Genomic DNA, 25373 nt, shown 5'->3' on the forward strand with positions numbered 1-25373 from the left:
AAAAAAAAACTATTAAGCTACTTTCCCTAATGGATATTATAATATTTTAAACTATGAGGTATAAAATTTAAAAATACTTTAAAAACAAAATAGGGAAGTCGGCGTCTGGATGACGTCATCGTCTACATCCATTCCCCCGCCGCAATCCACCCGCTTCCTGCTCATCCTCATCTTCCTCCTCGACGCGGACCAGCGAGGAGATTCCAGTGGTCTCGCCCACCGATTTCGCAGCTGCTCCTCCTATATATATAAATTCCTGCACATCTCCATGCATCGACCCATATTACTGTGCCATCATATTTGATTTCTCGGTTCTCGAGTGAGTAAGTTTTCGATCGCATCATGCCAAAAGATCTCCCAATTCTGGGCCGCTTATGGTCCAAGCTCTCCCCCAAGTCCAAGAAGCAGGGTGACGTGGGCTTAGCAGCGGCGGACGACGAGCCGCCTCGCGTTAGTAGCAGTAGTACCATGACGGCGACGGCTGACATGGAGCGGGTGTTCCGCTACTTCGACGAGGACGGCGACGGCAAGATCTCTCCCTCCGAGCTGCGGAGCTGCATGCGGGCGGCGGGCGAGGAGCTGTCGGCGGAGGAGGCGGCGGCGGTGGTGGAGTCGAGCGACTCCGACGGCGACGGCATGCTGGGGGTGGAGGAATTCGTGCGGATGGTGGAGGCGGAGGGGGAGGCGGAGCGGGGGAGGAATCTCAGGGAAGCCTTCGAGATGTACGCGGTACAGGGGAAGGAGGAGGAGGAGGAGCGGCGTATCACGGCGAGGAGCCTGCGGAGGATGCTGAGGAGGCTGGGGGAGTTGAGGACGGTGGCGGAGTGCGGGGCGATGATCCGGGCGTTCGACCTCAACGGCGACGGCGAACTCAGCTTCGACGAGTTCAAGATCATGATGCGTTGAGTGCGAGTCTGTCTGACCGGACGTCAAGCATTCGCTTATTGCTAACAGTTAAAATGTAATTTAATAGCATTAAAAATATAATTTATCGGCATTTTTTTGGAAATCTCAGTGAAATATCGCAACAAAAGCCAAAAGTGTCTGGAACATCGGAAAGCCAAAAGTTCGGGAGAAAGGATCTGAACTCAAAAAAAAGTCCCACCAACAAAGAACATACAAAAAAAAGAGCAAGATCTAGGACCTCTGATCGCTTGAACGCATAGATTATCTCAAATCAAAGCCATACTTCAGTGTTTCATACATGGAACTATCCATTTAAGTTTTATCATACTTTATGACAGCCATAAAGGATGGTTACATTGAAGTTTTAAAAGAAATCTAAAATAACCGCATGGGCTTAGCTTACATTTCCCCTCGCTGAACTCGATACATTACTTCTATCTTCTGCTTTTCTTGTGATGCTTAGATCTCTTCTCTTTCCTTTTCCTTTTTCCTGATTTCTCTTCTTTTGATTTGCTACTCTTGGAATGTGATTTCCCTGATCTACTGGTATCATGCTTCCTAGAGTCTGTATCAGAATCACGATCGAGTGAGCTATGACGCCTAAGGAAACCTGGTTTCTCGGGGCCAAGGATACGGCTTTCCCAATTTTCTTTCATCCGCACATCATCTGTGTTGTTATTTTGTCTGGAATATGCTTGGGGTGGATATGGACCAGCTTCATCCATTCTGGAACCTACATCGCCTCTTCCCCGCTTTGCCCTGACAAACATCCAGTTGTTTGATAATCAAGGATATGAGCAATGAAATCTCTTCTTAATGAATTACATATGCAGCTTCTACAATTGAGGTATATAAGCTAAATGCAAATAGCAAGTTAATTGCAAACCTCAAGCGGAGAAACTCTTCGACTTCATCATCTCTAAGACCATCTCTATCTGAACATTCGTCTGGACCTGGCTTACTTGGTGCATATGAGAGCGTTTTGCTGTTTTCATTGTGCTTTGAGCTAGATGAGATACGGTGTGAACTTGAGTGGTGCTTCTCGCTGCTGCTTCCTTTGTGTGTGTATTGCTTGGATCTTCCGTTGAGCTTAGCTTCCAATGCCAACTCCTTTTCCCGAGCTCGCCACATTTCAGAAACCTCAACAGCTCGATTTGCTGGACAGAGATGGTGTCAACAAAATTAATAGACATAAAAAATGATAGATATACAGTGATCCATCATACTAGTATTAGAGTCAAGGGTTGGTTAGGATGTAGACTGGCAGATTGGCATAGAAGAAAATAGCAAATAAACAACAATTTAGTCATAAAATTGAATGGACAAACGTATAGTTTGGTGGAATAATATCAATTGAGATGTTAGGTATAGTATACCTATTTTAACAGAATGCTGCAAAATATGATATCAATACCACTTGCACTAGTTGGCCATTAACTCCTTTTTCAAGATAAGCTACGGGAACACCATAGACAATCAAAGTCATGTCTCCATGCTTAACATCCTAGTGTTTTCTATGTTTTCACCAGAAAACTGCATACTAGCCCAAAAGGCAATGTGTTCCGCCCTTAAGTGTATGACATGAAGGCTCACAATCACACATGGATACGGACACCCACACCTACGGTACAGTGAGACACATCTGCAATGCAGTACAGTGCTATGCTGGAGCACTATTGATCAACACGAGATTAAAATCAAAGTAAGGTTGGCATGGGAAAAATTTACCCATATCACAAAATACAACCTTTTGTTTTGGCCCATAATGTGTGAGACGAACTCAAATGACATCTAGAAAGAGTCCGCAGCCTACAAAGGAACAAATCATCTTTTATTTCTTGCTCTTCCTCTTCCTCCTCCTCTTTCTCTTTTTCTGTCTTATTATCTGATTGGCTCAATTTGTCATTGCTCCTCAAATCTCCCTTCGCTCATAATTGAGCCAATGCATGATGCCACCAAGGCATTCACCATCTCCTCCAACTCTCACCATTTGATGTCATGTGATCATTGTCTCTCATTAGATCTCATGTGGACACAATGGGAAAAAAAACAAAGAGCACAGTTGATCAATCATATTCTCCATCCCAATTAACTAAATCAAAACCAATCTGTGAATAACTGAAACAGCTTAATTTAGAAATGCCTCAACCCCAGGTAGAAGCTGAGACTGAACCTAAATTGAGCATGAAATCGATCCAAACCAATAAAACTCGTTGCATCCATGAAGGTCATCTTAAACCCTATTGCATCCAGTTGAAGTCATTAAACCCAATTAAAGATAACCTATGCCTGAGTCCAAGTATCTCTAAATTTAATGTGTTTTTGCTTAGTTATAGCTAGATATAAAAATGACCATATAATATAAATATATAAGCATGTGACTATATATAGCAAACCTTTAGAGTTATTTCTACATGATATTAACTCAATTGACTATAAAATGGATACTTTCTCATTTTTCAAGCAATTAGGTTAACTAGGAGATAAAACAAATGAAGCTAGTTGAAAATGAGTTGATAGAGTCCTAGCCACTGGTGTCAATACGGGATTGAAAATGATTTTAAACCTTTTATCAGAGCTTACCCTTTTCACTAGAACTTTATCAAATTCAATGATGAGAAAGTCATTAAAGAAATAATCATTTTTATGAAAATAACTTTACAAAATTCTGCAATGCCTCACCCAATGATAGGTGTGAGACCTGTCCATACTATTCTACTACTAAAAAAAAATCAGAAAGACTAATCAATGAGCTGAATTAATTTAAAGACTAACTTTTAATTTCTTAAATGAATAATCAGCAATTGGCCTTCCCCTTACTAGCTGGATCAGCTATGTGATGCCAGGTCCATAGTCCATTACTGCCATTTGGGGTGATTCATTGACTATGAAAACCCAGTTACCTATTTCACCACTTAACTTATATGAACGGATTTGGAAACTATATTAATGCTGATTGCAACATTTAGTAGCTCATTTAGGGTTTATATTATTAAGACTGAATGATAATGTTTTAGTCAAACAAATTTCACTTTTCAATAGCAGTGAACCATTGAACAGGTATCTTGTCCTACAAAAGTCTGTCTATCCTAGTTCTGGATCTCCAAGTTGTTATGATTTTCACCACAATAAAATTAAACTGGTTTTATGTTCAGATGATCTGAAGATTTGCAAGGTTACACGTGAATGAGTTGAATTTGAGCTGTGGTTGAGATTTTATCTCGAGTAAGAAAATAATAAATTGATAATATGATAGATAAACTACTTGACCTTTGAAAATTTTGAAGATCCTATCTAATCTTGTCTTCTTTCTCTGTGCAAATCTTAGAATCAGATACCATGAATCTACAAGACTACACCCACTTCAATTTTTTATGTAGGTAGTAGAAGGCCATCGTGAATCAAACAACGATTCTCCATAGATAAGCACATGCAGAAAAACACGAGTCACACAACTCTATAATTTCCAAAGTTGAGCAGATTCCGTTGACATGAAGAAACCATTCTAAATTTTAGTTGTTTTGTAGTCACGGGCAAGTTTTGAAATGAACATGACAATATATGAGGTAAGTATAGCATGGACAATTAAATTAGATTGATTCAGATGAGCAACAAACCTTGTTGTACTCCATGAACAGTAGCAGTTAGAAAACGTGAATTTGGCCGACCTCTAACATTGGGCTTACGGAGATAAACATGGACACCTTCTTTTTCTGCTTCCACACGCATTCTCCTAGCTTCCTCCATTAATAAGGAAGCAAGACGGTTCTCTGTCTCCAGATCCATGTTATGCACCCAGGCTGCAGTACATAGCTATATGAGATGTATGCAACATAAAGTAGGGACTGAAGAAATTTCTTTAAAAAAAAAATTGAAGCACAAGATCTAAACAGGAATTTTATAGCTAATCAATTGTATTAGGGCACAAACCAAAACCAAACCAAACTTAAAATGATCAACTACTTTCCAACAGAAAACCAAATTGATAAATTGAAAAAGGTGAATTTTTCAATTTGGTTTGGTTTGGTTTATTGGCTTCAGGTTACATGCCCACCTCTAAGTGGCCGAGTTCGATAGACAAAATGAGTCTAAACACCACTCTCGTGCTTCACCTTTTCTGTTACTCCTTTTAATTTTTACTCTATTTTTTTTATTTTCTAAAAAAGTATTGAATTTTCCCTCAAAAAAGTTGACAAGCATTTTCTAGTTATGTGCATACAATATAACTAATTCAAATAATAATTTGACTTGACTGTTAAAGATCCAAAATCATAATTTTATTACACTAAATGTAAATTGAGTATAATATCAGAGTAAATTATAATTAAGGAAATTACAAATTATTTTTACAGAGACTATATTCCATTACATTTTCCTGATATATTGATACTAAGCACCTTCAGGTAAATTCTAACAGATTATCTGAACTAAGTCACTTCAGTCAACTTCTAGTTACTTTGTACTGTTTCTTAACTAGTTATATTAGCTGATAAATTGTAACAATCTAATAAAAATTTAATTAAAGAACTGTAACTACTAATGAGAAAAATATTTATAAAACAAGATATTATTAGTTTACTAAATAAAAAATTATATATTCAAAGAATATAAATTATTTTGTTTTGTGCCCTTTGCTCCTTAGCTTTTGTTTTTTTTTCTGGTTCCAATTCTACTGATATGATAGGTAAAGTTTTCGGCTAGCCAATTTTGATACCAATCACAAACTACAAGTCTAATAATCATTAGAAAATGAGTACTAAAGCACATCTAAGCATCTATTGTTGATATCATGGAGAAATATCCAAACATTACCAAAGAAATATACTTATATAATATCAGAGTTAAACTAAGGTATGTATCCAAGCCACTCAAAGGAAAGTGCAAAAGTTAGATGATCCTTTCAAAGTACATGCTTATCACTTCTTGAATAATGTAGACTACCATACAACAATTTGCATGTGAGTGTGTATTTCCCAAGACAATATTGAGCCTTGATTAGGCAATATGCATGTGAGGCACTGATGGCTAGTACTTGATTATATCTGTGAAGGAAATACAGTACTTGATTATAACTAAAGTTGGATTCACCAAATACCATTTGAATAGGAAGCTATACTCCCATCAGCTAACCAAAGGTACAAGCATTAAGATTTATCTTAATGAGTTAACGAATATACTCATGGATATCCATCAAGAGTTGGTGCTCAAGTTAGTATGTTTAAGTAATAAATACCACTTCATACATAAATTTCTTTTATCAGTTTGTTAATTTTCACTTTTATCTAGACAGGTCAGTAAAATATAAAAATTTAATTACTGTAGGCTATTTATTATGCAGTTTAATAATTATAAGACTATCATAAAAAGTTATCAAATTGTGCTATAATTTCTAACAGTAGCTCATGACTCTCATGATTTCCAGTTAGGCGTCAACAAAATTTAACCATTAGGACCCAAGTGGCTCACAATATTCTAAAATAATGTGACCGCCATTAGGTATTGACAGCCAAATCATTACATGTCCTATAATATCCTTCAAGTCACGTAACCCCGGTTAAGCATTAGCAAGCCTGACTAAGTAATTATTGTGCATCCCATTTACAATGTTCATAGGGCTTTCCATAATCATCAGACTAAAAGCACCTCAGATAAGTTCATAATGCATATAACACTCATCATATCCTTGCTCATCTACCTCACCATGTATAATAACTATACTACAAGTCTTTCATGTTAGGATAAGTGTTTCACAAATGACATGTTAGAGCAAGTAAGATATAATAAGAACAATTTCTAAACAAGCAACATCAAATAAGGATGGCAACTTTAAGCATGCATAATCAAATAAGAATAGCAATTCCAAGCCAGCATCATTGATGCAACTAACATATTAGACACAGGTATGAATATAATCGATAAACATGATATGCAAGATAAGCCATAAACACACGCAGTAAAACTAAAAAAAAGAAGGTAAAAAGAACATCCATTGAGATAGAATTTCAAAGCAAAGCCTCTAGAAAACCCTAAACATCAGGTCAAGCCAAAAGAAGATAACAGCACTGATTGCAAGATTACCAATATTCCCTATCCTATTCACGGCCAAGGAAGGAAGGATATCCTGTTTCTACTCCCTCGCGGTGCCGCTGAAGGAGAAAGATCAACGGAGGCACCAGATCCCAGAAGAAAATGCGCACGGGCGAGGTCTCACAAGGCTCGGATACTAGTAGGGGCAGTGAAGACTTGGTTTCCGGTAGATTTCACCGGTGGTCCTTTTCCTAATCCAAAGGCTGCGGCGAGCTTTCAAAAAACAGCGGGAGGATCACGCGCAATTCCCAAAAACGGAGAGAAGGAAGACAAACTTTACTAAAAAGGACGGCGTTGCCGTTCTTTCCAACGGCTCCGGCGAAGAAATCGCGAGGGCGTCGTCGGGTGAGGGCAAGGGAGAAAGAGAAAGGGGCAAAAAATAAATACCTAGTTTGTTCTTCTTATTATTATTATTAATATTATTATTTTTTTCCTTGTATAAATTGGTCGGGTTCGGTTTGGTTCACTTGAGCTTACTTAATTGGACCCGACCGATTCAAAATTTCTAAATCGCAGTGCACTGAGATTAGCACGCCTTACTAAAAGAATGAATTAATTGAACCAATTGGTTCACCTGAATCTACGTACTGTGACCCAATTGATCCAATACAAGCCCGAATGGAGCTCAATTTTGAATACACAATTGAGATCTCAACTAATCCAATTATTTTGGATTTAAATTCTAATGAATGCATTTCTAGTGTCGTTGGATATTAATATGAGGCGGTGCATCAAATTCTAATGAATATCTCTAGACCTAAACATCCTTTCATATTTAAATCTATTCTTTACTATCAAATTAAAATTTATTCAACGGCTATTTTATCATCATCTATCGACCATAGATGATAAATATCGACTTCTTCAAGTAACATCTTGTTTATTAGTAGAGGTATAAATGAATTCAGCCGCTCGTGAACTATTTGAAGTTCGATTCGATAAAAGTTTGTTTGAACTCGTTTAATGAGGCTCGTTAAGATAAACAAACCAAGCTCAAGCTTCACAATACTCAGTTCGTTAACTCGTGAATACGTTCGTTAAGTTCATGAATCAACTTTTAAATAAAAAAATAATAGTTTTGATATTAAATTTATATATTTTACACTCTACTTATGAAAAATATAGATAAATATATTAAATTTATTTATTATAATAAAATTATAAATTTTAATAAAATATTATAATTTTCTATAAATATATAATTTTAATTTTTAATGAATATTTAAATTTATAATTTATATTTGTTAATCTCATTTAGATTTGATAAAAGTTTAAATAAGCTCGTGAGTTATGAATATATTCGTTAAATAAAGTTTGAGCTTGATTCGATTATAAACGAGTCAAACTTAAATATTCAAGAGTTTGGCTCGGCTCGATTACACCCAAGAGCGGATCCAAGGGGCGGCATTGCCAGTCGTTTCCTTTACCGGCTATGGAATCCCTAATATTATATGATTCCACCAGTGAAAATAAATAATACTGTCTCTTATTATATATAATAATCATCCTTCATACTTGAATTACTAGATTTGTCATCGATTACACCCTTATTTATTAATAATACGCCCCCTCAAGATAACATAGTTAAAATACGAGAGGTTATCCTATTAAATTCATTAATATTTTTTTTTTCCGGCGCCACTAAATTTGATAATTCGGAGATTAACCTCAAAATTAGTTCTTAAATCAACGTCCATCTTTTGGCCACTTTCTCTCTCGCGCCTAGACATCACAACGCACTCGATTCCAAATTTACTCCTTCGTTACCGATTTAAGCAAGCCACTTCAATAATCATCTCTCCAATTAAGCCACATCAAATTTCGTGAAAACTCCACTCTTCTCCCTTTTTGATACGAATCGTTAACCTATTATTCGACCATGGCTTTAATCATAACTGCATCGTTCTGCGACCGTACACGTGTTCGGACGGTGCCCCACCCGAACAAAACGACAAAATGATGATTTTGATTTAAGCGCGCGACCGGAGGTGAAAAACCTGGGTCGCGTCGCATTCGGTACAGTAGCGGGCCCTCAAGTCGCAGCGGACACGCATGCCTTGCTTGCTGACAGGGCAAGCAGTTGCCGGCCGGGCCCACGTCGGAAAGAGCTACACCTTTCACTGTCCGGGTGGGCTTCGTTCGTTGAAGGTATGTGGTAGGAGGGTAGCGTTACCGTCGAAAAGCGAAGCGGAGCGGACTTTAAAAGAGAAGAGAAGAGAAGAGAAAGACGCCTGAGGCAAGCGCCGAAGCAGGACAGACGAAAGGCAGTATGCTGGCATTGTGCTCTTCCTCCTCCGCTCCTCCCCTCTTCTTCCATCGAGCTTCTTCCTCTCGAACTCCCAAGGTTCGATCGATCGATCGTGATGACTTTGCTTCCTCGAAGGTTTACGTTGCCGTCGTGTTGTTTTTATGATTTAGCTTCGGCATCTCGCGTCGTGAGATGTTGTTGTTAGATTTGCAATTTGTTGCGTTGTTCTCTTCTATTCAGTTGATTTACCTTTACTCCGAGGCGAATGTAGCATTTTCGTCTTATGGTACTGACGGAAATTTGATTTTGATGCGAGCTTGGGGTGATTTTATTGTTTCCGAGTGTGTTATTTTTATTGTCGCCTTTTCTGTTTCTCTTAGTCTGAGCTTGTAGTAAGGTTTGCTGTATGTTCTTAGGTTTCATGGATTTGAAATTGGGTTATGCCGATTCGTTTGTGTGTTCGGGCAGAGTGTGTTAAAATAGGCTTTCCGTTTTTTTTTTTTTCGTTTTACCAATTTTGACTTCTTAGAACCATGGAATACTTTAGCCATTGGTTGCTAGAACATCCAAATTTATGGCATCGTCAGAGTTGACTGCATTGCAAAGTTAAAATTCCCTGTTTTTCTCCGCCCTCTAAAATCTGTAACTCTCGACTGCTCATATCATGATTTTCTCTTCCACATTACTCATATTTAGAGTTCAGTCTATAGTCTATACAAACATGGATAATCCAATTAACCAAAGGCTAACAATGTTTTCACCACTAGACTCGGCATTACTTGCTTCGCAGCCAAAACTGACTACAAAAATCTCTGTGCTTAAGTGCTTTCTCTCAAGAATTTATGACTCGTGTGCTTTCTGCATGTTGGCTAAGCTCCTTCTCAAGATTAAAATTTAAAATATTACTCTTTATGTAAGTCTGATATATACATCACAAAATTCGTGAAACATGCTTTCATTAGCATCCTATAACTATGAAATTTTTATGATATTTGATAATTTAATTGCTCTTTTACTTTTTTTTGAGAAATAAATATATGGTTTGAAAAATACAAATGTACTAGGAAGGGGAACAGTTTAGTAATCTGCCTATGAGAATCAATTGAATTATTTAAAATTCCAGATTCAGCGTGTCATATGTATGATGTAGCTGATTATACTTTTATGGCACCCAGAAAAATTTATGCTAGCTTTCTATCTAGAGCTAAATCCTACTGCAGTTCATGAACATAAATTGACACAATTAACATAATAAATTAGTAGGCTGTCTTAGACTTATTTTGTGTGGTTCCAGGTTTTTAAATGTTTTGCATTGCCTGACGACTATTTTTTAAAATATAATCTGGATTTTCTAATGCAGTGTGAATCTCAATTTCGACTCTTTTGTTCATGTCTTTCTCAAACTAATCCTGTCTTGACAGGTCTCAATTAATCATAGATGTGCAAAATGCCAATCAACATTACTGGTGAATGCATCTGCAAGTTTTCCTGGCAGATTACCTCTCTTTTATGCACAAAGATGGTCCATGAACAACAAGGTGACTTGATTACTTGAATCACAATAGTAAGCTAATAAGGCTGGAATATTTGCTAATAGTCTTTTTGAATATCTAAATTGATTATAAGTTGGAAAGTATTGAAATCATTCTTTACTTTCTTTGGAATTTACATCAAGGCTGAACAACAATTTGCGATATCATCTGTTGTGAAAGAAACCCAAGTTATGACAACCAACGAAGAAGATGCCCAACTTGGAGTTTTTGAAATCGATCCATTACTGGAAAAATTCAAAGACCATTTTAGTTATAGGACAAAGAAATACATAGAAACTAAATCAATGATTGAAAAATACGAAGGAAGTCTCGAAGAATTTGCTCAAGGTAAGTTTTTCCATGTTTAAGCATGTTCTTTTAGCAGTTCTTCTCATTGCCTAGTATGAGCATCCTTTAGCTTTCCTAGTTGGTCTTTATATTAATTTCTTGTCTTTCCAAGGTTACCTAAAGTTCGGATTCAATAGAGAACAAGACAGTATTGTCTACCGTGAATGGGCTCCAGCTGCACAGTGAGCGTTCAAGTTTCTCTTTAAAGCCATCTTGAATAACTCAGTTTCTTCCTTTATTCTACTTCTAAAAGTGCAATTTGATGGAGAACAATTTATGCTTTCTTATGTTTTCAGCAATCGCCATCGAGTAACTGACAACATCAAATGGCACTTGACACATCACTGTTTAGTAGGGTGATTAGTGAAGCTGTTAATTGTTTGATTTTTCAAACTAATGTCATGTGTTGTTGTCTCCACTATGTCTGGCACCTGATAGAACCAAGCTGTGCTGTTTGTGCCTAATGTTGATGTGCCTGCAAGAAAAATAAGAAAAAACCAATAGTGTCAAGTTTAGTAAATGTGTGATGAGGAACTCTCCTGCTAAGTTTAGTAAAAATAGATTTTTTTTTTCAAAATTTCACTTTCCAAGAGAGGAAATTTCTCCTGTCTTTCAACTAACTTATGAACTGCATACACAATAGTTGATTTTTCTTTTTGATACAGAGAAGCACAAGTCATTGGAGATTTTAATGGTTGGAATGGGTCCAACCACAAAATGGAAAGAAACGAATTTGGGGTTTGGACAATTAGAATTCCAGACTCCGGAGGCAGCCCATCCATTCCACACAATTCCAGAATCAAATTTCGGTTCAAACATGGCAATGGGGTTTGGGTTGACAGGATTCCGGCATGGATCAAATTTGCGACTGTTGCCCCGACTCAGTTTGGTGCTCCTTACGATGGGGTTTACTGGGATCCACAATCTTCAGAGAGGTCAGAAATATTTACCCCCAAGCATAGTCATGGTTCTCTTGACATTCAATGTACTTATTGCTGCAGGTATATCTTCAAGCATCCTCGACCTCCTAAATCTGTAGCTCCAAGGATCTATGAAACTCATATTGGGATGTGTGGCCAAGAACCACGTGTAAGCACATACAGGGAATTTGCAGACAATGTCTTACCTCGTATAAGTGAAAATAACTACAACACGATTCAGTTAATGGCTATCATGGAACACTCATACTATGGATCTTTCGGTTATCATGTTACCAACTTTTTTGCTGTAAGTAGTAGATCTGGGACACCCGAGGATCTTAAGTATCTTATAGACAAGGCCCATGGTTTAGGAATCCGAGTTTTAATGGATGTTGTTCACAGCCATGCTAGCAACAATGTCACAGATGGTCTTAATGGGTTTGATGTTGGACAAGGCACTCAAGACTCGTACTTCCATACTGGAGAAAAGGGTTCTCATAAACTATGGGATAGCCGATTATTCAACTATGGTAACTGGGAAGTTCTACGCTTTCTTTTATCAAACTTAAGATGGTGGCTGGATGAGTTCATGTTTGATGGTTTTCGATTTGATGGCGTAACTTCAATGCTCTACCATCATCATGGAATTAACATGGTATTCACTGGAAATTACAGTGAGTATTTCAGCGAGGCTACTGATGTGGATGCAGTGGTTTACATGATGCTTGCAAACCACTTGGTGCATAAGCTTTTGCCAGATGCCACTGTTGTTGCTGAAGATGTTTCTGGCATGCCAGCTCTCTGTCGACCAGTTTATGAAGGTGGAGTAGGTTTTGACTATAGGTTGGCCATGTCAATCCCTGATAAGTGGATTGACTTCTTGAAGAATCAAAGGGATATTGAATGGTCAATGAAAGACATTGTTTGGAGCCTTACAAACAGGAGATACACTGAAAAGTGCATAGCATATGCAGAAAGCCATGATCAGGTGAACAATTTATTTATAGAATTCTGCTTGGTACTAAATAAGTTTATTTACAGGCTGTTATTGTTTATTAGAGTGACCCGTGAACTGTTTTTACCAGTGGCAAGAGAGAATGTAGTGATAAATAAAAAAGGTGTTAATGTTATGCAATCTGTGCACCCCTTTTTACATCCACAGGTTGAAAAAAAAGCCCAAATGACTAAATCACACCCTTCTCCCTGTATAAAACCATAAAATCCATACAGCATTCTGTAACAAAGAGCTCACATTGACAAATATATACACAAAACAAAACAAAAGGAATCTGTAACAATGGTTTTATATTAGTAAAATGAACAGTGGCAAAACAAATGCATGTATAGTTTAATTTTCACTAGGCAAATGGTATCGTACGGATCTATAGGAACAACTTGATTTGGTCATGGCTGTTATTAAGTCATTCTATATTGCCATTAAATTGCAGACATAGTGGGCATTTGTCTTAGCATAAGACAGGACTGGGCAATGATGAAGCCCCATAGACTAATTGCTTTCTCCAACCTATGGATTCTAAGCTTTATGATATTGAAACCTGATCTAAACTAAAAACTGTCATCATGGTGAATGACATAACTATTTAACAGCACCTGTTTTGCTTGTGCTTACAGTTGACACTATGCACTGAACTAAGCTTTATGTTGCACCTTAGGGAGCAAAATTTTCAGACTCTAAGATATTAGAGTGCTGAACAAACTTTTGAATACGTGCAATTCACATAAATAACCTACTAGCTTAAAAAAAAAAAAATAAATCCGCTACCTTAACGACCTCTTAGTACTGGTTACATGGATATGGAGGGAGGTAAATGTAGGTACACAGGCGTTCGACGCATGGTGGGGTAAACCCTAGGTCGTTAGTTCCTGATAATCGACCACTAGCCATTACGCTAGAAATACCATGTGCCACAATCTGAGCTACGCCCTGGGGGCACCTACTAGCCTTTAAGCTATATCACTTGGTTGAGTTGGTGAATCCCAGACCTTACCATTATAAGTGTATGTTCTGTCTGACACCAAGGTTATGCCGAACCATGTTCTCACTTGATAATTCATTGCATTTGGCACTTAAGATCACTCGTATCAAACATCATACCTAGACTAGCATATTCTTCAAGTGAGGTATGACCATTTAATAGCTTGAATATATTAGTGAATCACTACCATGTTTATCTAAATCCTCAATGGCATTCTTCTTGCTCTTTTTTAGGCTATTGTAGGGGACAAAACGATTTCCTTCCTCTTGATGGACAAGGAGATGTATTCAGGCATGTCTGATTTGAAACCTGCTTCGCCTCTCATTGATCGGGGGACGTCACTGCACAAGGTTTGTTTTGAAGTTTGTAACTATTTCTCTCAAGGTCAAAATAGGTGGTTGTGAATCCTTTTTCCTTAACTCTGTCATGCTAGACCTTGTAATGGTTCACTTCTTGTAAAAAATCATCCTGTGTTGCTACTGCAGTTCTGACTTTTCCTTATGTCTGTCATTTGTCATAACACTATGAAACATGCAGATGATTCACTTAATAACTATGGCGCTGGGTGGTGAAGGTTACTTAAATTTCATGGGAAATGAGGTAATAGACCAACATTCTTTTTGTATTTATCATTAAGAATATTGACTGCATATAATAAAGTATTACAACTGATACTGTAGCAACATATATTGAGAAAGAGAATGATCAAATGTCCTTTACTGGCCTGCCATATTGACAACCTTTACATATGTGACAATGTGACTGTGCACACTAGTGGCGATGGCAATAGCCTTAATCTTCGTTACTTACAAGTCAACCCATAAATGATTGATCTTCCAGGATCTCCTCCTAACACCAGGCATCAACTAGGACAATATATTTGATTGGTATTGATTGCCAAAGTGGGAACTAGTATTGTTGAATCCTGGAGCTTAGGTGTTCACTAGGTTAACCTACAAGCAGGGTGACACATGAGGCCATTATTTTAGCTTCTAGTGTACACACCTGCAGGAAGGCTGCCTATTTGGTTGACAATATCTAGTAATAATCAAGTTCTAAATTGTACAACTCTATTTTAGGAAAGTCATGTTATTATTTTTAATTTTTTCCTCCTACTTTGTTTGAGCATTCTCTTTCATAAATATTTCAGAAATTTTTACTTGTTTGTGTTTAGGTCTCCAACTCTAATACTTGTTTCTGCCGACGAAGATTGTATACAAATTTTAAAAAGGAAAATGTTTTATTTTAAAGTTTTAGGTAAATCAAGAAGATCACTTCAATCTGATTGTAAATATGGGAATTTTCAATCTGGTCACCACCATTTGTTAACTAAAATAGTAATACAAATGCAATATAAATACCTCTGGTCTAAGAAACTTAAATTAATTAAGCCAAAACGGGAAGAAATGTACATTTTGACTTTGAATGAAATTTGTTGGCTTCAGATCTAATTCCTAAAATAAGGAGGGAAGAAATGTTTATATCCACTTGATTCTGTATTCCTGTATATCCTTCTTACATTTTTTTAGTGCAAGTTTATATGTGACTATGGACAGAAGTTCTGGTCCCATTTCTGATATCTTCTAACTTCTTTATGTGACCGTTCTATTTCCCAGCCATTACAAGCATGACATTATAAGTATTTACATTGTGAAAATGTTCTGGTCCCATTTTTTATTTCTAATATATTTTTCACTTATTTTTGTGACCATGCTATTTCCCAATCATTACAAGTGTGACATTATCAGTATTTACCTTAAAATAATTAAGGGTCTCTGTTAGCATGCATAGTTCAATAATTTTTCATTGTCTACTTTATTACAACATTAAGTCTGACATGGTTTGTAGTTTGGTCATCCGGAATGGATTGATTTTCCAAGAGAAGGCAATGACTGGAGCTATGATAAGTGTAGACGTCAGTGGAACCTGGTGGACACTGATCACCTAAGATACAAGGTTCTTGGACATCTTTATTTATCCTCTAAGCTACTTTCTTGTCTACCTCTTCTGTGGTTATGATGGTCTGATTTATGAAACCATTCAATGTGAATGTCTTTTTAATTTATATACATGAATATCTTTTTGGGCATGATACATTTTTTTTTATCATCATCATGAGCCATTTTACTATAACTCTATAAATTCCTTTAATTCATTCATTGTAATTAAAGAGATGGTTTATAATTCACTTCTCTCATCTCCTGAAGCTATTAGTTTTCACATTCATCTGTCTATATGTACAGAAGAAATTTCTCTAGTATTGCTGGGAATAATAAGCACTTGAAATATTGGATTGCTTCTACATCATGTTCCTCTTTTTAAGTATTGCATGAATTAGTGCGTTCTACTTGTGTTCCTTTTGATCTGTTAATTGTTGACAAAATCTATATTATGTTTTGACATCAAAACAGCACATGAATGCCTTTGATAGAGCAATGAATTTGCTTGATGATAGATTCCACTTCCTTGCATCAGCAAAGCAGGTTGTGAGTAGCACGTCTGAAGAAGATAAGGTTGGTATGAATCTTGTTGGTCGTTTTATACTTGTATTACTCTCTTAATCCTGTTGAATTCGGCATTTGCATGAATACTCACATTTTAGGTTTCATTTGTCCTGTCAAATATGGACTTCAATCTTATACGTGATTCCAGTGTTCTATGTCCAGATTACATGCAAAAAACTCTTTTCTGGTTTATCCTAGCTAAATGTGGGAAGTCATTAACTCGCTCATGCCTAAGAATAAGATCCTCATGCATGATTACATCTAATTCATTTGTTTGTGGTATTGGCAGTGGTCTCATAAGTATTATAAGCTTAACTACCCTGGATAACATTAGAAATTCTGTAAGCTTATTGCCCTGGATAAAATTAGAAACCACATCTTTGGAAATGATAATTCTTTAGGAAAAATAGTCGTGGCTGAGAAATTTGACAAGGTTGAATGGGCACTGAGTTAGTGAGTTTTTCCTCTTTTGCCCAAAATATTATTTACTCAGTTCCTAGTTTGTGAGGTGTTGATTATTAAACCAAGCATGATATAACATCTGACAGCTTATTGTGCTTGATGTTATACTTAATTACTTTACTGTCCAGTCTTCAGGCAGGGTGATTACTGTAATACCAGTCAGCCTGTTGATATTCCTTGTTTTGTTTTCATTTAAATCTTGATTACATAAAAGAACTGTTTATGAGATCAGTAATTTGCCTCTCCCTGAGAATTTTACAGTTTGAAAGCACTCAGTTGTTTCTCCATGCTAGGTAATTGTGTTCGAACGAGGCGATTTGATTTTTGTGTTCAATTTCCATCCAGAGAACACCTATAACGGGTAACTGACTTATTAACATGATAAATAGGTTTCATTGAGATGTAGACCAGTGATCAAATCCTTTCCTTATGCAGGTATAAGGTTGGCTGTGATTTGCCAGGGAAATACAAGGTAGCACTGGATAGTGATGCTTCCGAATTTGGTGGACAAGGAAGAGTAAGATGCCATGTTTCATGAGTGATGTTGTTAAGTTTCCAAATTTGCTAGCATCGATGTCTGCAAATGATACTTAAGCAGGAAATGATCAAATCAAGTTCTTGGTGTCTGCATGGAGCCTATTTCAATCTTCAAGCAGAAATTTGGCCTTCATAATAATCTAAACATGTCTCTGTATAATCCTCTTTGCAGGTTGGCCAAGATGTAGACCATTTTACAACTCCTGAAGGAATTCCAGGAGTTCCAGAAACAAACTTCAACAACCGCCCCAACTCATTCCAAGTCCTATCTCCTGCACGCACTTGTGTGGTACACTAGCCACAAACCTTTCTGAATCTGAAGCTTACTTCTTACTGCATGAAATTTGTCTTTACCCCCTCCCTTTCACATCAGGTTTATTACAAAGTTGATGAAACTGCTGAACAACCCGGCGAAGAAACCGTTGGAAGTGAATCGACACTGTCAAGCATATCGGTTCAATCTGAAGTCGACGAAACCACTGCAGACACCACTCTAGTCCTAGGAGAAGAAACAGAAGAAACAACTGAAACAGGCGCAATGCTGGCGCTGGATGATTCAAACATTGACAAGAATGCTGATTTCTTGAGCAATGAAAACTGATAAGTCAGCAAACAAATAGATTAAGGGTTCTCCTGATCAAAGCTCCTTCAGAAGATCTTTCGGGTGAAATTAGAGATAAGTATTAAATAAACAAGGAGCTTACTCGTGCCACTTTAGCAGCTTCTATTTTGTTATAAATTGACAGTTATGGTTTTGACATTGCAAGTTTCTTTTATCATGTACATATATGCAGTTACTTCCAGTAAAAGAATGAGAGTCATTGTGCCACAAACATTGCACATAATAACATAACTAGTGATGAAAATGAATGTTCTCTTAAAGAATGAGAGACGAAGAACCACTTCGCACTTGCAAGTTGCAACTGGGGAAAGGTGTGCATAAATACAATAAAGATGGTCTCTATCTAATTATCTTGCACTAAGAAGATTAATTAATGTTGAAAACAAGAACAGTCTTAAAGTGACTTAATTCATTAGAGATGAATTGTTTTCAGGCTATTAAAGAATGGGAGGTGATAAATAATGTCTCATATTATAATTATGCTAAAATTATTTTAGGTGAGAGCAATGCAATAAACTTGTGCCAAAGGAGTGTCTTGCCAAAGCTTTGCATAATTTTTTTATAATTATTGTTTGTATTTGTCTATTTATTTTAGAAAAAATTATTTGGGTAATCATTAACCGGCATTCCACCACACAACAGCGCGTTGAATTTACCGTAAAACTTACTTGCTCTGTTAAAGGAGCTACTTACGGGACCCAGAGAAAAGCTGGTTCCTGGGTGGACGAAGAACATGGGAGAGAGAGAGAGAGAGTAGGAAGGGTAGCGACGAGATTTTGCTACAACAACGAAAAGATCGTCTTTTTTTCGCCCATTTCACCTTGCCTTCGCACAAGGAAGGAAGGTGGGAACGACGGGGAGAGGAAATTGGCGCGGCGATGGGAGTTGTCCTCCCACTCCGATTCTTGTTCGTCGTCGTTTTCGTGGCGGTCCTTACCGGTTTTCATGGCGTCGGTTGCTCCTCGCAGCCTCCTATGACACCAATCCCTTTTGATCTCTACCATTCGAGGTGCGGCAACTTATTTCGATGTTTATCTCGTTCCAAGTTTTTTTTAAGGGTTTGAAAATTTTCATCTTGTGATTGTGCTCTATTTTGACGCGTGGAGGCATGTTCTTCTTTGGACAATCGATAATTTTGATGAATGTTGTGCTGTTATCTAAAATTTTTTATATCAATATTTCTCTAGTTTCCTTACCGAAATTTTGTCTTGTGATACTCTTCAGTGCTGCTTTATTGAAAGAAATTAAGGCGACGGTAGTTCGACATCCAGATACTTTGACTGTAAGTGGCTCAGCTTATTGTCCTTTTTCAAACACTTAATTTCTTGATGATTTCTGAGCCGAGTAAAATCATTGGTAAGATGGAAACTATAAAAGCGGGCAATAAGGGCTATGCTGCAGAGGTTTTGGTTGTCACGTACAATCGACAGACGGAGGATTTAGATGACCAATCAAAGCTTAGGGTACTTCTGGTAAGTAGTATGAATTTACATCTGGCAGATATTTACATGGTGAAGTAATAATAGCACCAAGTTGTGCTAAATAAGAGGTACTAAACTTGGATATCCAAAGTAATTATGGTACTTTCTTTGCATCCAACTCATTTTCACAGTGAAGAGTTTATCTAAAATTTAAATATTCTAAAAGTGAACTTAAAGCCATTCAAGTTGTATGATATCCTTAGCATGATGTTTAATGCAATTTTGTCAGATTTTAATGGTTCATATTTGTGACAGAACATTCCTTGTATTCCAGAGCTTTGGACAGCATGGGAGAGAACTTATTACCTCTGAGGTAGCTTTGCAACTACTTTCTGTTTTAGCCAAAGAACGTAATATGCAAAGAGCGGATCTTATGTCCCTCCACAAACTGCTGGATAACCTTGTCATAAAGGTAACATAAAACAAGAACTTGAAAGAAAACCTTTTGACAGATAATACAAATACTAAATCCTGAAATCGCCAGTCATTTGTTAGTTTTACACTTTTCTTAGATAAATTGTTTTTGGATCTTTGTAATTTCAAGTCATACCAGAACTCTGAACTGGATGATACGCATTAGTCGTCTGAGAATATCTTTCTTTTGTTGTATAACTCTATTATCTCTATGAAACACTGCACTTATTTGTCAAAGAAATCATATTTGGTGGTGATATATTTATAGTATGATCCGATATCTATCATATTTTGCACTCAACCATTTATGACAAGGCAGGATACTTGTTTTATTGTTCTATTAAATCAATGCCTATCTCTAAGGCAAGTCGAAGAAGATTTTTTTTTCAGAAAGTACCATAATGATTTTCTGGGCGAAGTCAAGCTATTTTGAATATACTCATCGAAGAAATAAATCATAGGCATATGACATCTGGCCTTCTAGAGAGTATGCACATGATCAATGAGGGTGACTGTGTCTGACTCGATGCACAAGTGTTGGGTGCCTTACATAGGTACGGTTGAAGCATCAAAACTATAGTTAAGGTTCAACGGTTCAACCTACCAGTCAGTTGACATCAAATCAGCTTGCTTTCTTCCTGGCATGATTTCTATGCAGAAAACTATCTCCAAGTGTTTAATATGAAGTTAATTGTAGTGGGTCACAAAGCCATATTAAGCATTGATAATTATTCCACTACTTTGGATATGTGTTTAATATGAGGCGTCGTACATAATCCTCTGGAAGTTTCATTACAGAGGACTAGAATGAGAAATAAAGCATAACATAATGAATGCTAGCAGATTTTGTTCACCAGGAAGGACTCTTTAACCAAGAAGTAAAAAAAACTTGAACCATAGTTTATTGGTGCTGTTACGACGAAGAGTTTGCAGTAAATTGGTGTTTCCCAACCATAGTTTTCTAAATCTTTTAATTCCTATATTTAAAGATATGCGCTTCATTTTGGTAAGCAGCTGATTCCTAATTGTTAGACTCTACTGTTTTTTTTTGGGTTTACTAGAACTTGAGCTTTTGATCAAATAATAAGATTCTGAAGCTTAATTTATTTCATTTGTGATGCTTCGATACGTTTCTACACTGACATTTTCCAACTCTTTCTTAGAGTGACTGGCAATTATGTAGCTTTATCTTATTTGCAAAACATAAAAAGATAAATGAATGCTTCTAAATGGCAAGATATTGAGATAAATTTTTATATTTGAATTTTTAAGATGGTGCCTATGGAAAATTTGAATGGCCGCAAACTTGTTGAAGCAGCAGACCTCTGTGAGAGGAGAAATGGTATGCATAGTAAAGAATTATCATATGAGGTATACTTATCTTCCTATGGATTGTAAGTGTCTTTATCTGCAGGAAGAGGAGTTGATTTGAACAGAAATTGGGGCGTGGACTGGGGCAAGAAGGAGAAGGTTAACTTTTCTTTTTTGACAGATGGTGCTAAACTCCTTACTATAAATTTGGATATTTTGATAATTTTTACTGTAAAAAAATGATTTATATACAATTTAAATTTATGTGATTACTGATTTAGAGTTTTAGACATTATTTTATCAATTTGGATAATTGGAAGAAAATTGTAGTATCCTTTTTCTGAATTAATATAATATTTTAACTCAAATAACATTATTTAATTATCTTGCTACTAGTAGGACACTTTTTTTGGTGCTTCTGCCATATTTAACACTGTTCTTACAATGTAGTGTGATTTTTAGGAACCAAGAATGCACATAATGTTCAGTGTGTTTATACTTTATAGATCCTTTTCTTCCTGTAAGTTTTGTTTTTGAATTTTACAGGATTATGATCCATATGAAGAAAATCCTGGAACAGCTCCATTCAGTGAGCCTGAGGCTCAAATAATGCGGCAGCTTGCAAAGTCCTTTGAACCTCATATTTGGGCTAATGTTCACTCAGGAATGGAGGTAGGGTATGCATTTTTTTTTCCCCTCTCATCCTCTTTTGAGACTATGAATGTATGCCAGACTCAAGCTGCATGGTTAAGATCAAGCTTGATAAAGATTTTAATTTGTTGTGAAGTAAGACAGATTTCTTAAAATTGAAGCAAAGTGACTTCAAATCGGTGGTTGTTAAGTCTATTTAACACTGTCTTAGAAGGGAATTAGGAGGGAATATGTTCAAAATATTGTAAGAATATTGTGGTGGTATTTCTTTCGCCAAACGTTTGAGCAGCAACTCTTAGAAATTGGGTGTGACAGAAGTAACCTAAACACAAGGAGTCATTCTTATTATTCAATGTTACATTAATTCTTTGGATCCTTCATGGTTGCTTACATCTTGTTCTAATCTCCTCTTTGTCGATTTAAGAAACTTGAATGCTGATATTAACAACAGGAACCCGCGACATCGAAATTTTATGAAATTAAATTTTACTGTAACATGCATGGGTATTGCTTGATGAAAATATTGTTTTGTTTATTATTTTTGTATCAACTAACAAGTATTTCCATTTGTCATACTGAGTTTACTTCAGTTTAAAAGATAGGAAAAGGAGGACGAGGCAGAGGGAAAATTTTATAAAATTACACATGGCAAGATGCATTATGTAAATTGTGTGTTAAATTCCTGCCTCTTCTCCCTCTTATCTTTCTGCCCAAGTAAATCTAGCCTTAGGCCATTAGTGAATGTGCTTGTAAATGTCGTCAAATTTAGTTAAAGCATAGATGCTTCTGGGAAGATAATTATATTTCAGAATATAATAATCCTAACCTATCTTATTTGCAGAGTTATACAATGATAGTCGCCTCCATAACCACTATAAGTTTGCATATCTTAGTCTGTTTGTCCATAGCCTAGAGAAACAAAAACTGTCTCCAGAATTTAAACCTACGAACTATTTAACATGAGAAATGGCTGAGTATGACTGCATAGAGTAGCTCCCAAGTTATATCAATGTGGTCGTAGTTCAAATAATTGTTTCCCTGTTGAATCTTTTACTAGATTATAGTGTATCAAATAATTGGTGGCTTGAGATTTTGAACAGGAGTATCAAATAATCTCAACTAAGAGGAATCATGTCTCTTGCCTCTGTTCTGTATTGTCATTAATTATTATTTGCAGGCCCTATTCACGCCATATGATCATAAGAACAAAACGCCAGATGGGTCCATGTCAAATTTGATGGACTTTATATTGAGGGAAGTGAACCATCTTCATTTTGAAGACAAATGCTTAGTTGGGTCTGGTGGAGGTTTGGTTGGGTTAGTTCTATAAGAAAGCATTTGAAATTTTTGATGAATTCAACAAGCATGCTGTATATAATGCAACATACTCATGTCAGGTACCTTGCTCATGGAACCACAACTGATTATATGTATGATGTCGTCAAAGTGCCATTGGCTTTCACTTTTGAGGTTAATTGATTACTCTCTTTATCATATCATTTACTTTGGCATCCGCTAATGAAGGATTGACTTTGCCTTCTCCATTTCAGATTTATGGTGATTCAGAAGCATCCTCGAAAGACTGTTTCAAAATGTTCAATCCAGTAGATAAACTTGTATTCAATGTATGCTATTTAAGTAACATGCTTGACTACCCTACATCACACACATGATTCTCAAAAGCTTACAATGCCTTTTTTCACCAGAAAACTGTCGACAATTGGACTGTGGCATTCCTAACACTTTTCAAGCTAGGATTTTTGCAGCTCCGCGACAACCATTTTGCTCCATCTGCCGACTTAAGAAAATGGGTTCCGTTTGGAGGTAGAGTTACCTATGGAAGCCACGTAGGAGAGATTAAGGACAAGATGGATGGACTCGAACTTGGCATGCAAGACATGCGCACATATTTCCGGCTCTTCTTGTTATCATCTGTGCTTTTATTGTTCATGTTCTGCTCAAGAATTACAAAGAGCAAATATAGACAAATAAATTGAGACTGTAATTTATCAAAGTTGTAATCTCGATCTTCCTTCTGAGCCACATGCTCAGCCAGTTTTTCTGGCACTACCAACAGCTCCAGTGCCAATATCTTTAGGTATGTACACTTTTAGCTACTTTTCTATTGCCTAAACTAGAACGCTCATGATTTAGTCTCTTATTCGTTATTCATGTTATTTACAGGTTTAGTTTATAATGGCTAAGAATCTCCCTCCACTAGTGCTGTTCTTGTAGAATTTGGAGCATGGAAGTGGCTGAAGAACTCATTAGACTATTGCAATTTGGTAGTTTTGATGGCAAATGAGTACCTTTTCAACGGTTTAATCCTCTGAATAAGATTCTTGCTAATATTGTTGCCCATTGTTTTCTCAGAAATGTTATACTTGGCATTGTGATATTAACTATTTCTATAAATTAAAGATATTCATGAGAAATTGTGTGAGAAAATTGTCATGTTTTAAAAAACAAGACTGCTCTTTACTTTTAGATTTTTCAAAGGTATTGTTTTGTCCAAAAGCGGAGAAGATGGTAAGTTGAGATGTGGTTGAAAGTTTGATGAAGTGGAGATTCTACGTAATCTTGTAGCACAAATTGTTAGTGTTGGGTTGGGAAGAGGTTATCAATATTTGTCCTCTGACACTTAAGTTAATTTTCAGTGATACGGAGAATAGTGGAAAATTGTAGCTAAAGCGTGTACAATAACGAAGTTGTGCATATCGATTCATGTAGATGCGAATCTTTTTTTTTATAATGTTATTGTAGTGTCTGCGCATGCATCCCAAAATGTGCACATGTTTTTCTAAGTGTTATATGAAAAGACAAGTCAAAAAGTGTCACTGACACCTTTCCTTAAGTGAGCATGCATATCTATGATATAACAGTCTGGGAACTTCCATTGTACGATTTGCAATATGGTATAAACTTCCAAAAGAGTACGAGGAGATATACGGGTGGATTTCACTGTAGGTTGATCGGTGGTCGCTCGATCGGGACACGTCCATTTGACTGTTGCTGCCTCTCATTCGAACGGACTCGTCTCCCGCTCGACGAGGATGGTGGTCGAGGGATGTACTGCTTGTTTGTCTCTTAACCTCGACTTATCCGTTTGACCTTGCTCGTCCGCTCGACCGTAACTGGCCCGCTTGGTCGACTTTGACTTCTTTCTTGATTTTGACTTCCACGTAAGTCAATTTTCCTTACTTTGACCTATCTTTGGTGGGATCCTTCTTTATCACTGGATCATATATCTCTATGTTTTATTATATTAATTTGAAAAAAAAATAGTTTAACGACATTTTGCAAAGATTAGTATCATTTATTAATGTGAAGAACGCTAGGCATATTATAAGAAA

The 25373-nt window shown here is 36.6% G+C and overlaps 4 protein-coding genes across 4 annotated transcripts; 3 read left to right on the forward strand and 1 right to left on the reverse strand.

Moving 5' to 3' along the window:
* The first annotated feature begins 181 nt into the window (after positions 1–181).
* On the forward strand, positions 182–1009 carry LOC121969385 (putative calcium-binding protein CML19). Its single transcript, XM_042519467.1, has one exon. The coding sequence runs from the start codon at positions 343–345 to the stop codon at positions 904–906; it is 564 nt and encodes a 187-aa protein (XP_042375401.1). The 5' UTR covers positions 182–342; the 3' UTR covers positions 907–1009.
* A 129-nt stretch (positions 1010–1138) lies between these two features.
* LOC121969384 (NKAP family protein UM04995-like) lies at positions 1139–7373 on the reverse strand. The gene is made up of 4 exons (XM_042519466.1): positions 6985–7373; positions 4524–4706; positions 1793–2063; positions 1139–1665 (listed from the first exon to the last, which is right to left on the reverse strand). The coding sequence occupies exons 2-4, from the start codon at positions 4690–4692 to the stop codon at positions 1341–1343; spliced, it is 765 nt and encodes a 254-aa protein (XP_042375400.1). The 5' UTR covers positions 4693–4706; positions 6985–7373; the 3' UTR covers positions 1139–1340.
* Positions 7374–9125: 1752 nt separating this feature from the next.
* On the forward strand, positions 9126–18374 carry LOC121969381 (1,4-alpha-glucan-branching enzyme, chloroplastic/amyloplastic-like). Its single transcript, XM_042519461.1, has 14 exons — positions 9126–9337; positions 10663–10779; positions 10917–11121; positions 11234–11303; positions 11787–12056; positions 12123–13029; positions 14272–14388; positions 14576–14638; positions 15887–15994; positions 16450–16551; positions 17298–17365; positions 17440–17521; positions 17714–17830; positions 17915–18374. The coding sequence occupies exons 1-14, from the start codon at positions 9263–9265 to the stop codon at positions 18140–18142; spliced, it is 2529 nt and encodes an 842-aa protein (XP_042375395.1). The 5' UTR covers positions 9126–9262; the 3' UTR covers positions 18143–18374.
* A 153-nt stretch (positions 18375–18527) lies between these two features.
* Positions 18528–24467, forward strand: LOC121969383 (putative metallocarboxypeptidase ECM14). The gene is made up of 12 exons (XM_042519465.1): positions 18528–19172; positions 19388–19445; positions 19525–19635; positions 19919–20056; positions 21331–21400; positions 21473–21528; positions 21916–22041; positions 23198–23337; positions 23418–23490; positions 23571–23645; positions 23727–24118; positions 24205–24467. The coding sequence occupies exons 1-11, from the start codon at positions 19042–19044 to the stop codon at positions 24015–24017; spliced, it is 1269 nt and encodes a 422-aa protein (XP_042375399.1). The 5' UTR covers positions 18528–19041; the 3' UTR covers positions 24018–24118; positions 24205–24467.
* The last annotated feature ends 906 nt before the right edge of the window (positions 24468–25373 follow it).

Source organism: Zingiber officinale, chromosome 4A (assembly GCF_018446385.1).
Source record: "Zingiber officinale cultivar Zhangliang chromosome 4A, Zo_v1.1, whole genome shotgun sequence".
Classification (NCBI taxonomy): domain Eukaryota; kingdom Viridiplantae; phylum Streptophyta; class Magnoliopsida; order Zingiberales; family Zingiberaceae; genus Zingiber; species Zingiber officinale.

Bases quoted from the DNA above. Each gene is read 5' to 3' on its own strand.
- LOC121969385 (XM_042519467.1), top strand. From the start codon at position 343: ATGCCAAAAGATCTCCCAATTCTGGGCCGCTTATGGTCCAAGCTCTCC.
- LOC121969384 (XM_042519466.1), bottom strand. From the start codon at position 4,692: ATGGATCTGGAGACAGAGAACCGTCTTGCTTCCTTATTAATGGAGGAA. The intron at 2,064-4,523 runs GTTTGTTGCTCA...ATCTCTGTCCAG, and splicing joins TGTTCATGGAGTACAACAAG to CAAATCGAGCTGTTGAGGTT. The intron at 1,666-1,792 runs GTTTGCAATTAA...GATGTTTGTCAG, and splicing joins GAAGAGTTTCTCCGCTTGAG to GGCAAAGCGGGGAAGAGGCG.
- LOC121969381 (XM_042519461.1), top strand. From the start codon at position 9,263: ATGCTGGCATTGTGCTCTTCCTCCTCCGCTCCTCCCCTCTTCTTCCAT. The intron at 10,780-10,916 runs GTGACTTGATTA...ATTTACATCAAG, and splicing joins GATGGTCCATGAACAACAAG to GCTGAACAACAATTTGCGAT. The intron at 12,057-12,122 runs GTCAGAAATATT...TTATTGCTGCAG, and splicing joins GATCCACAATCTTCAGAGAG to GTATATCTTCAAGCATCCTC.
- LOC121969383 (XM_042519465.1), top strand. From the start codon at position 19,042: ATGGGAGTTGTCCTCCCACTCCGATTCTTGTTCGTCGTCGTTTTCGTG. The intron at 21,401-21,472 runs GTATGCATAGTA...CTTTATCTGCAG, and splicing joins CCTCTGTGAGAGGAGAAATG to GAAGAGGAGTTGATTTGAAC. The intron at 22,042-23,197 runs GTAGGGTATGCA...TATTATTTGCAG, and splicing joins ATGTTCACTCAGGAATGGAG to GCCCTATTCACGCCATATGA.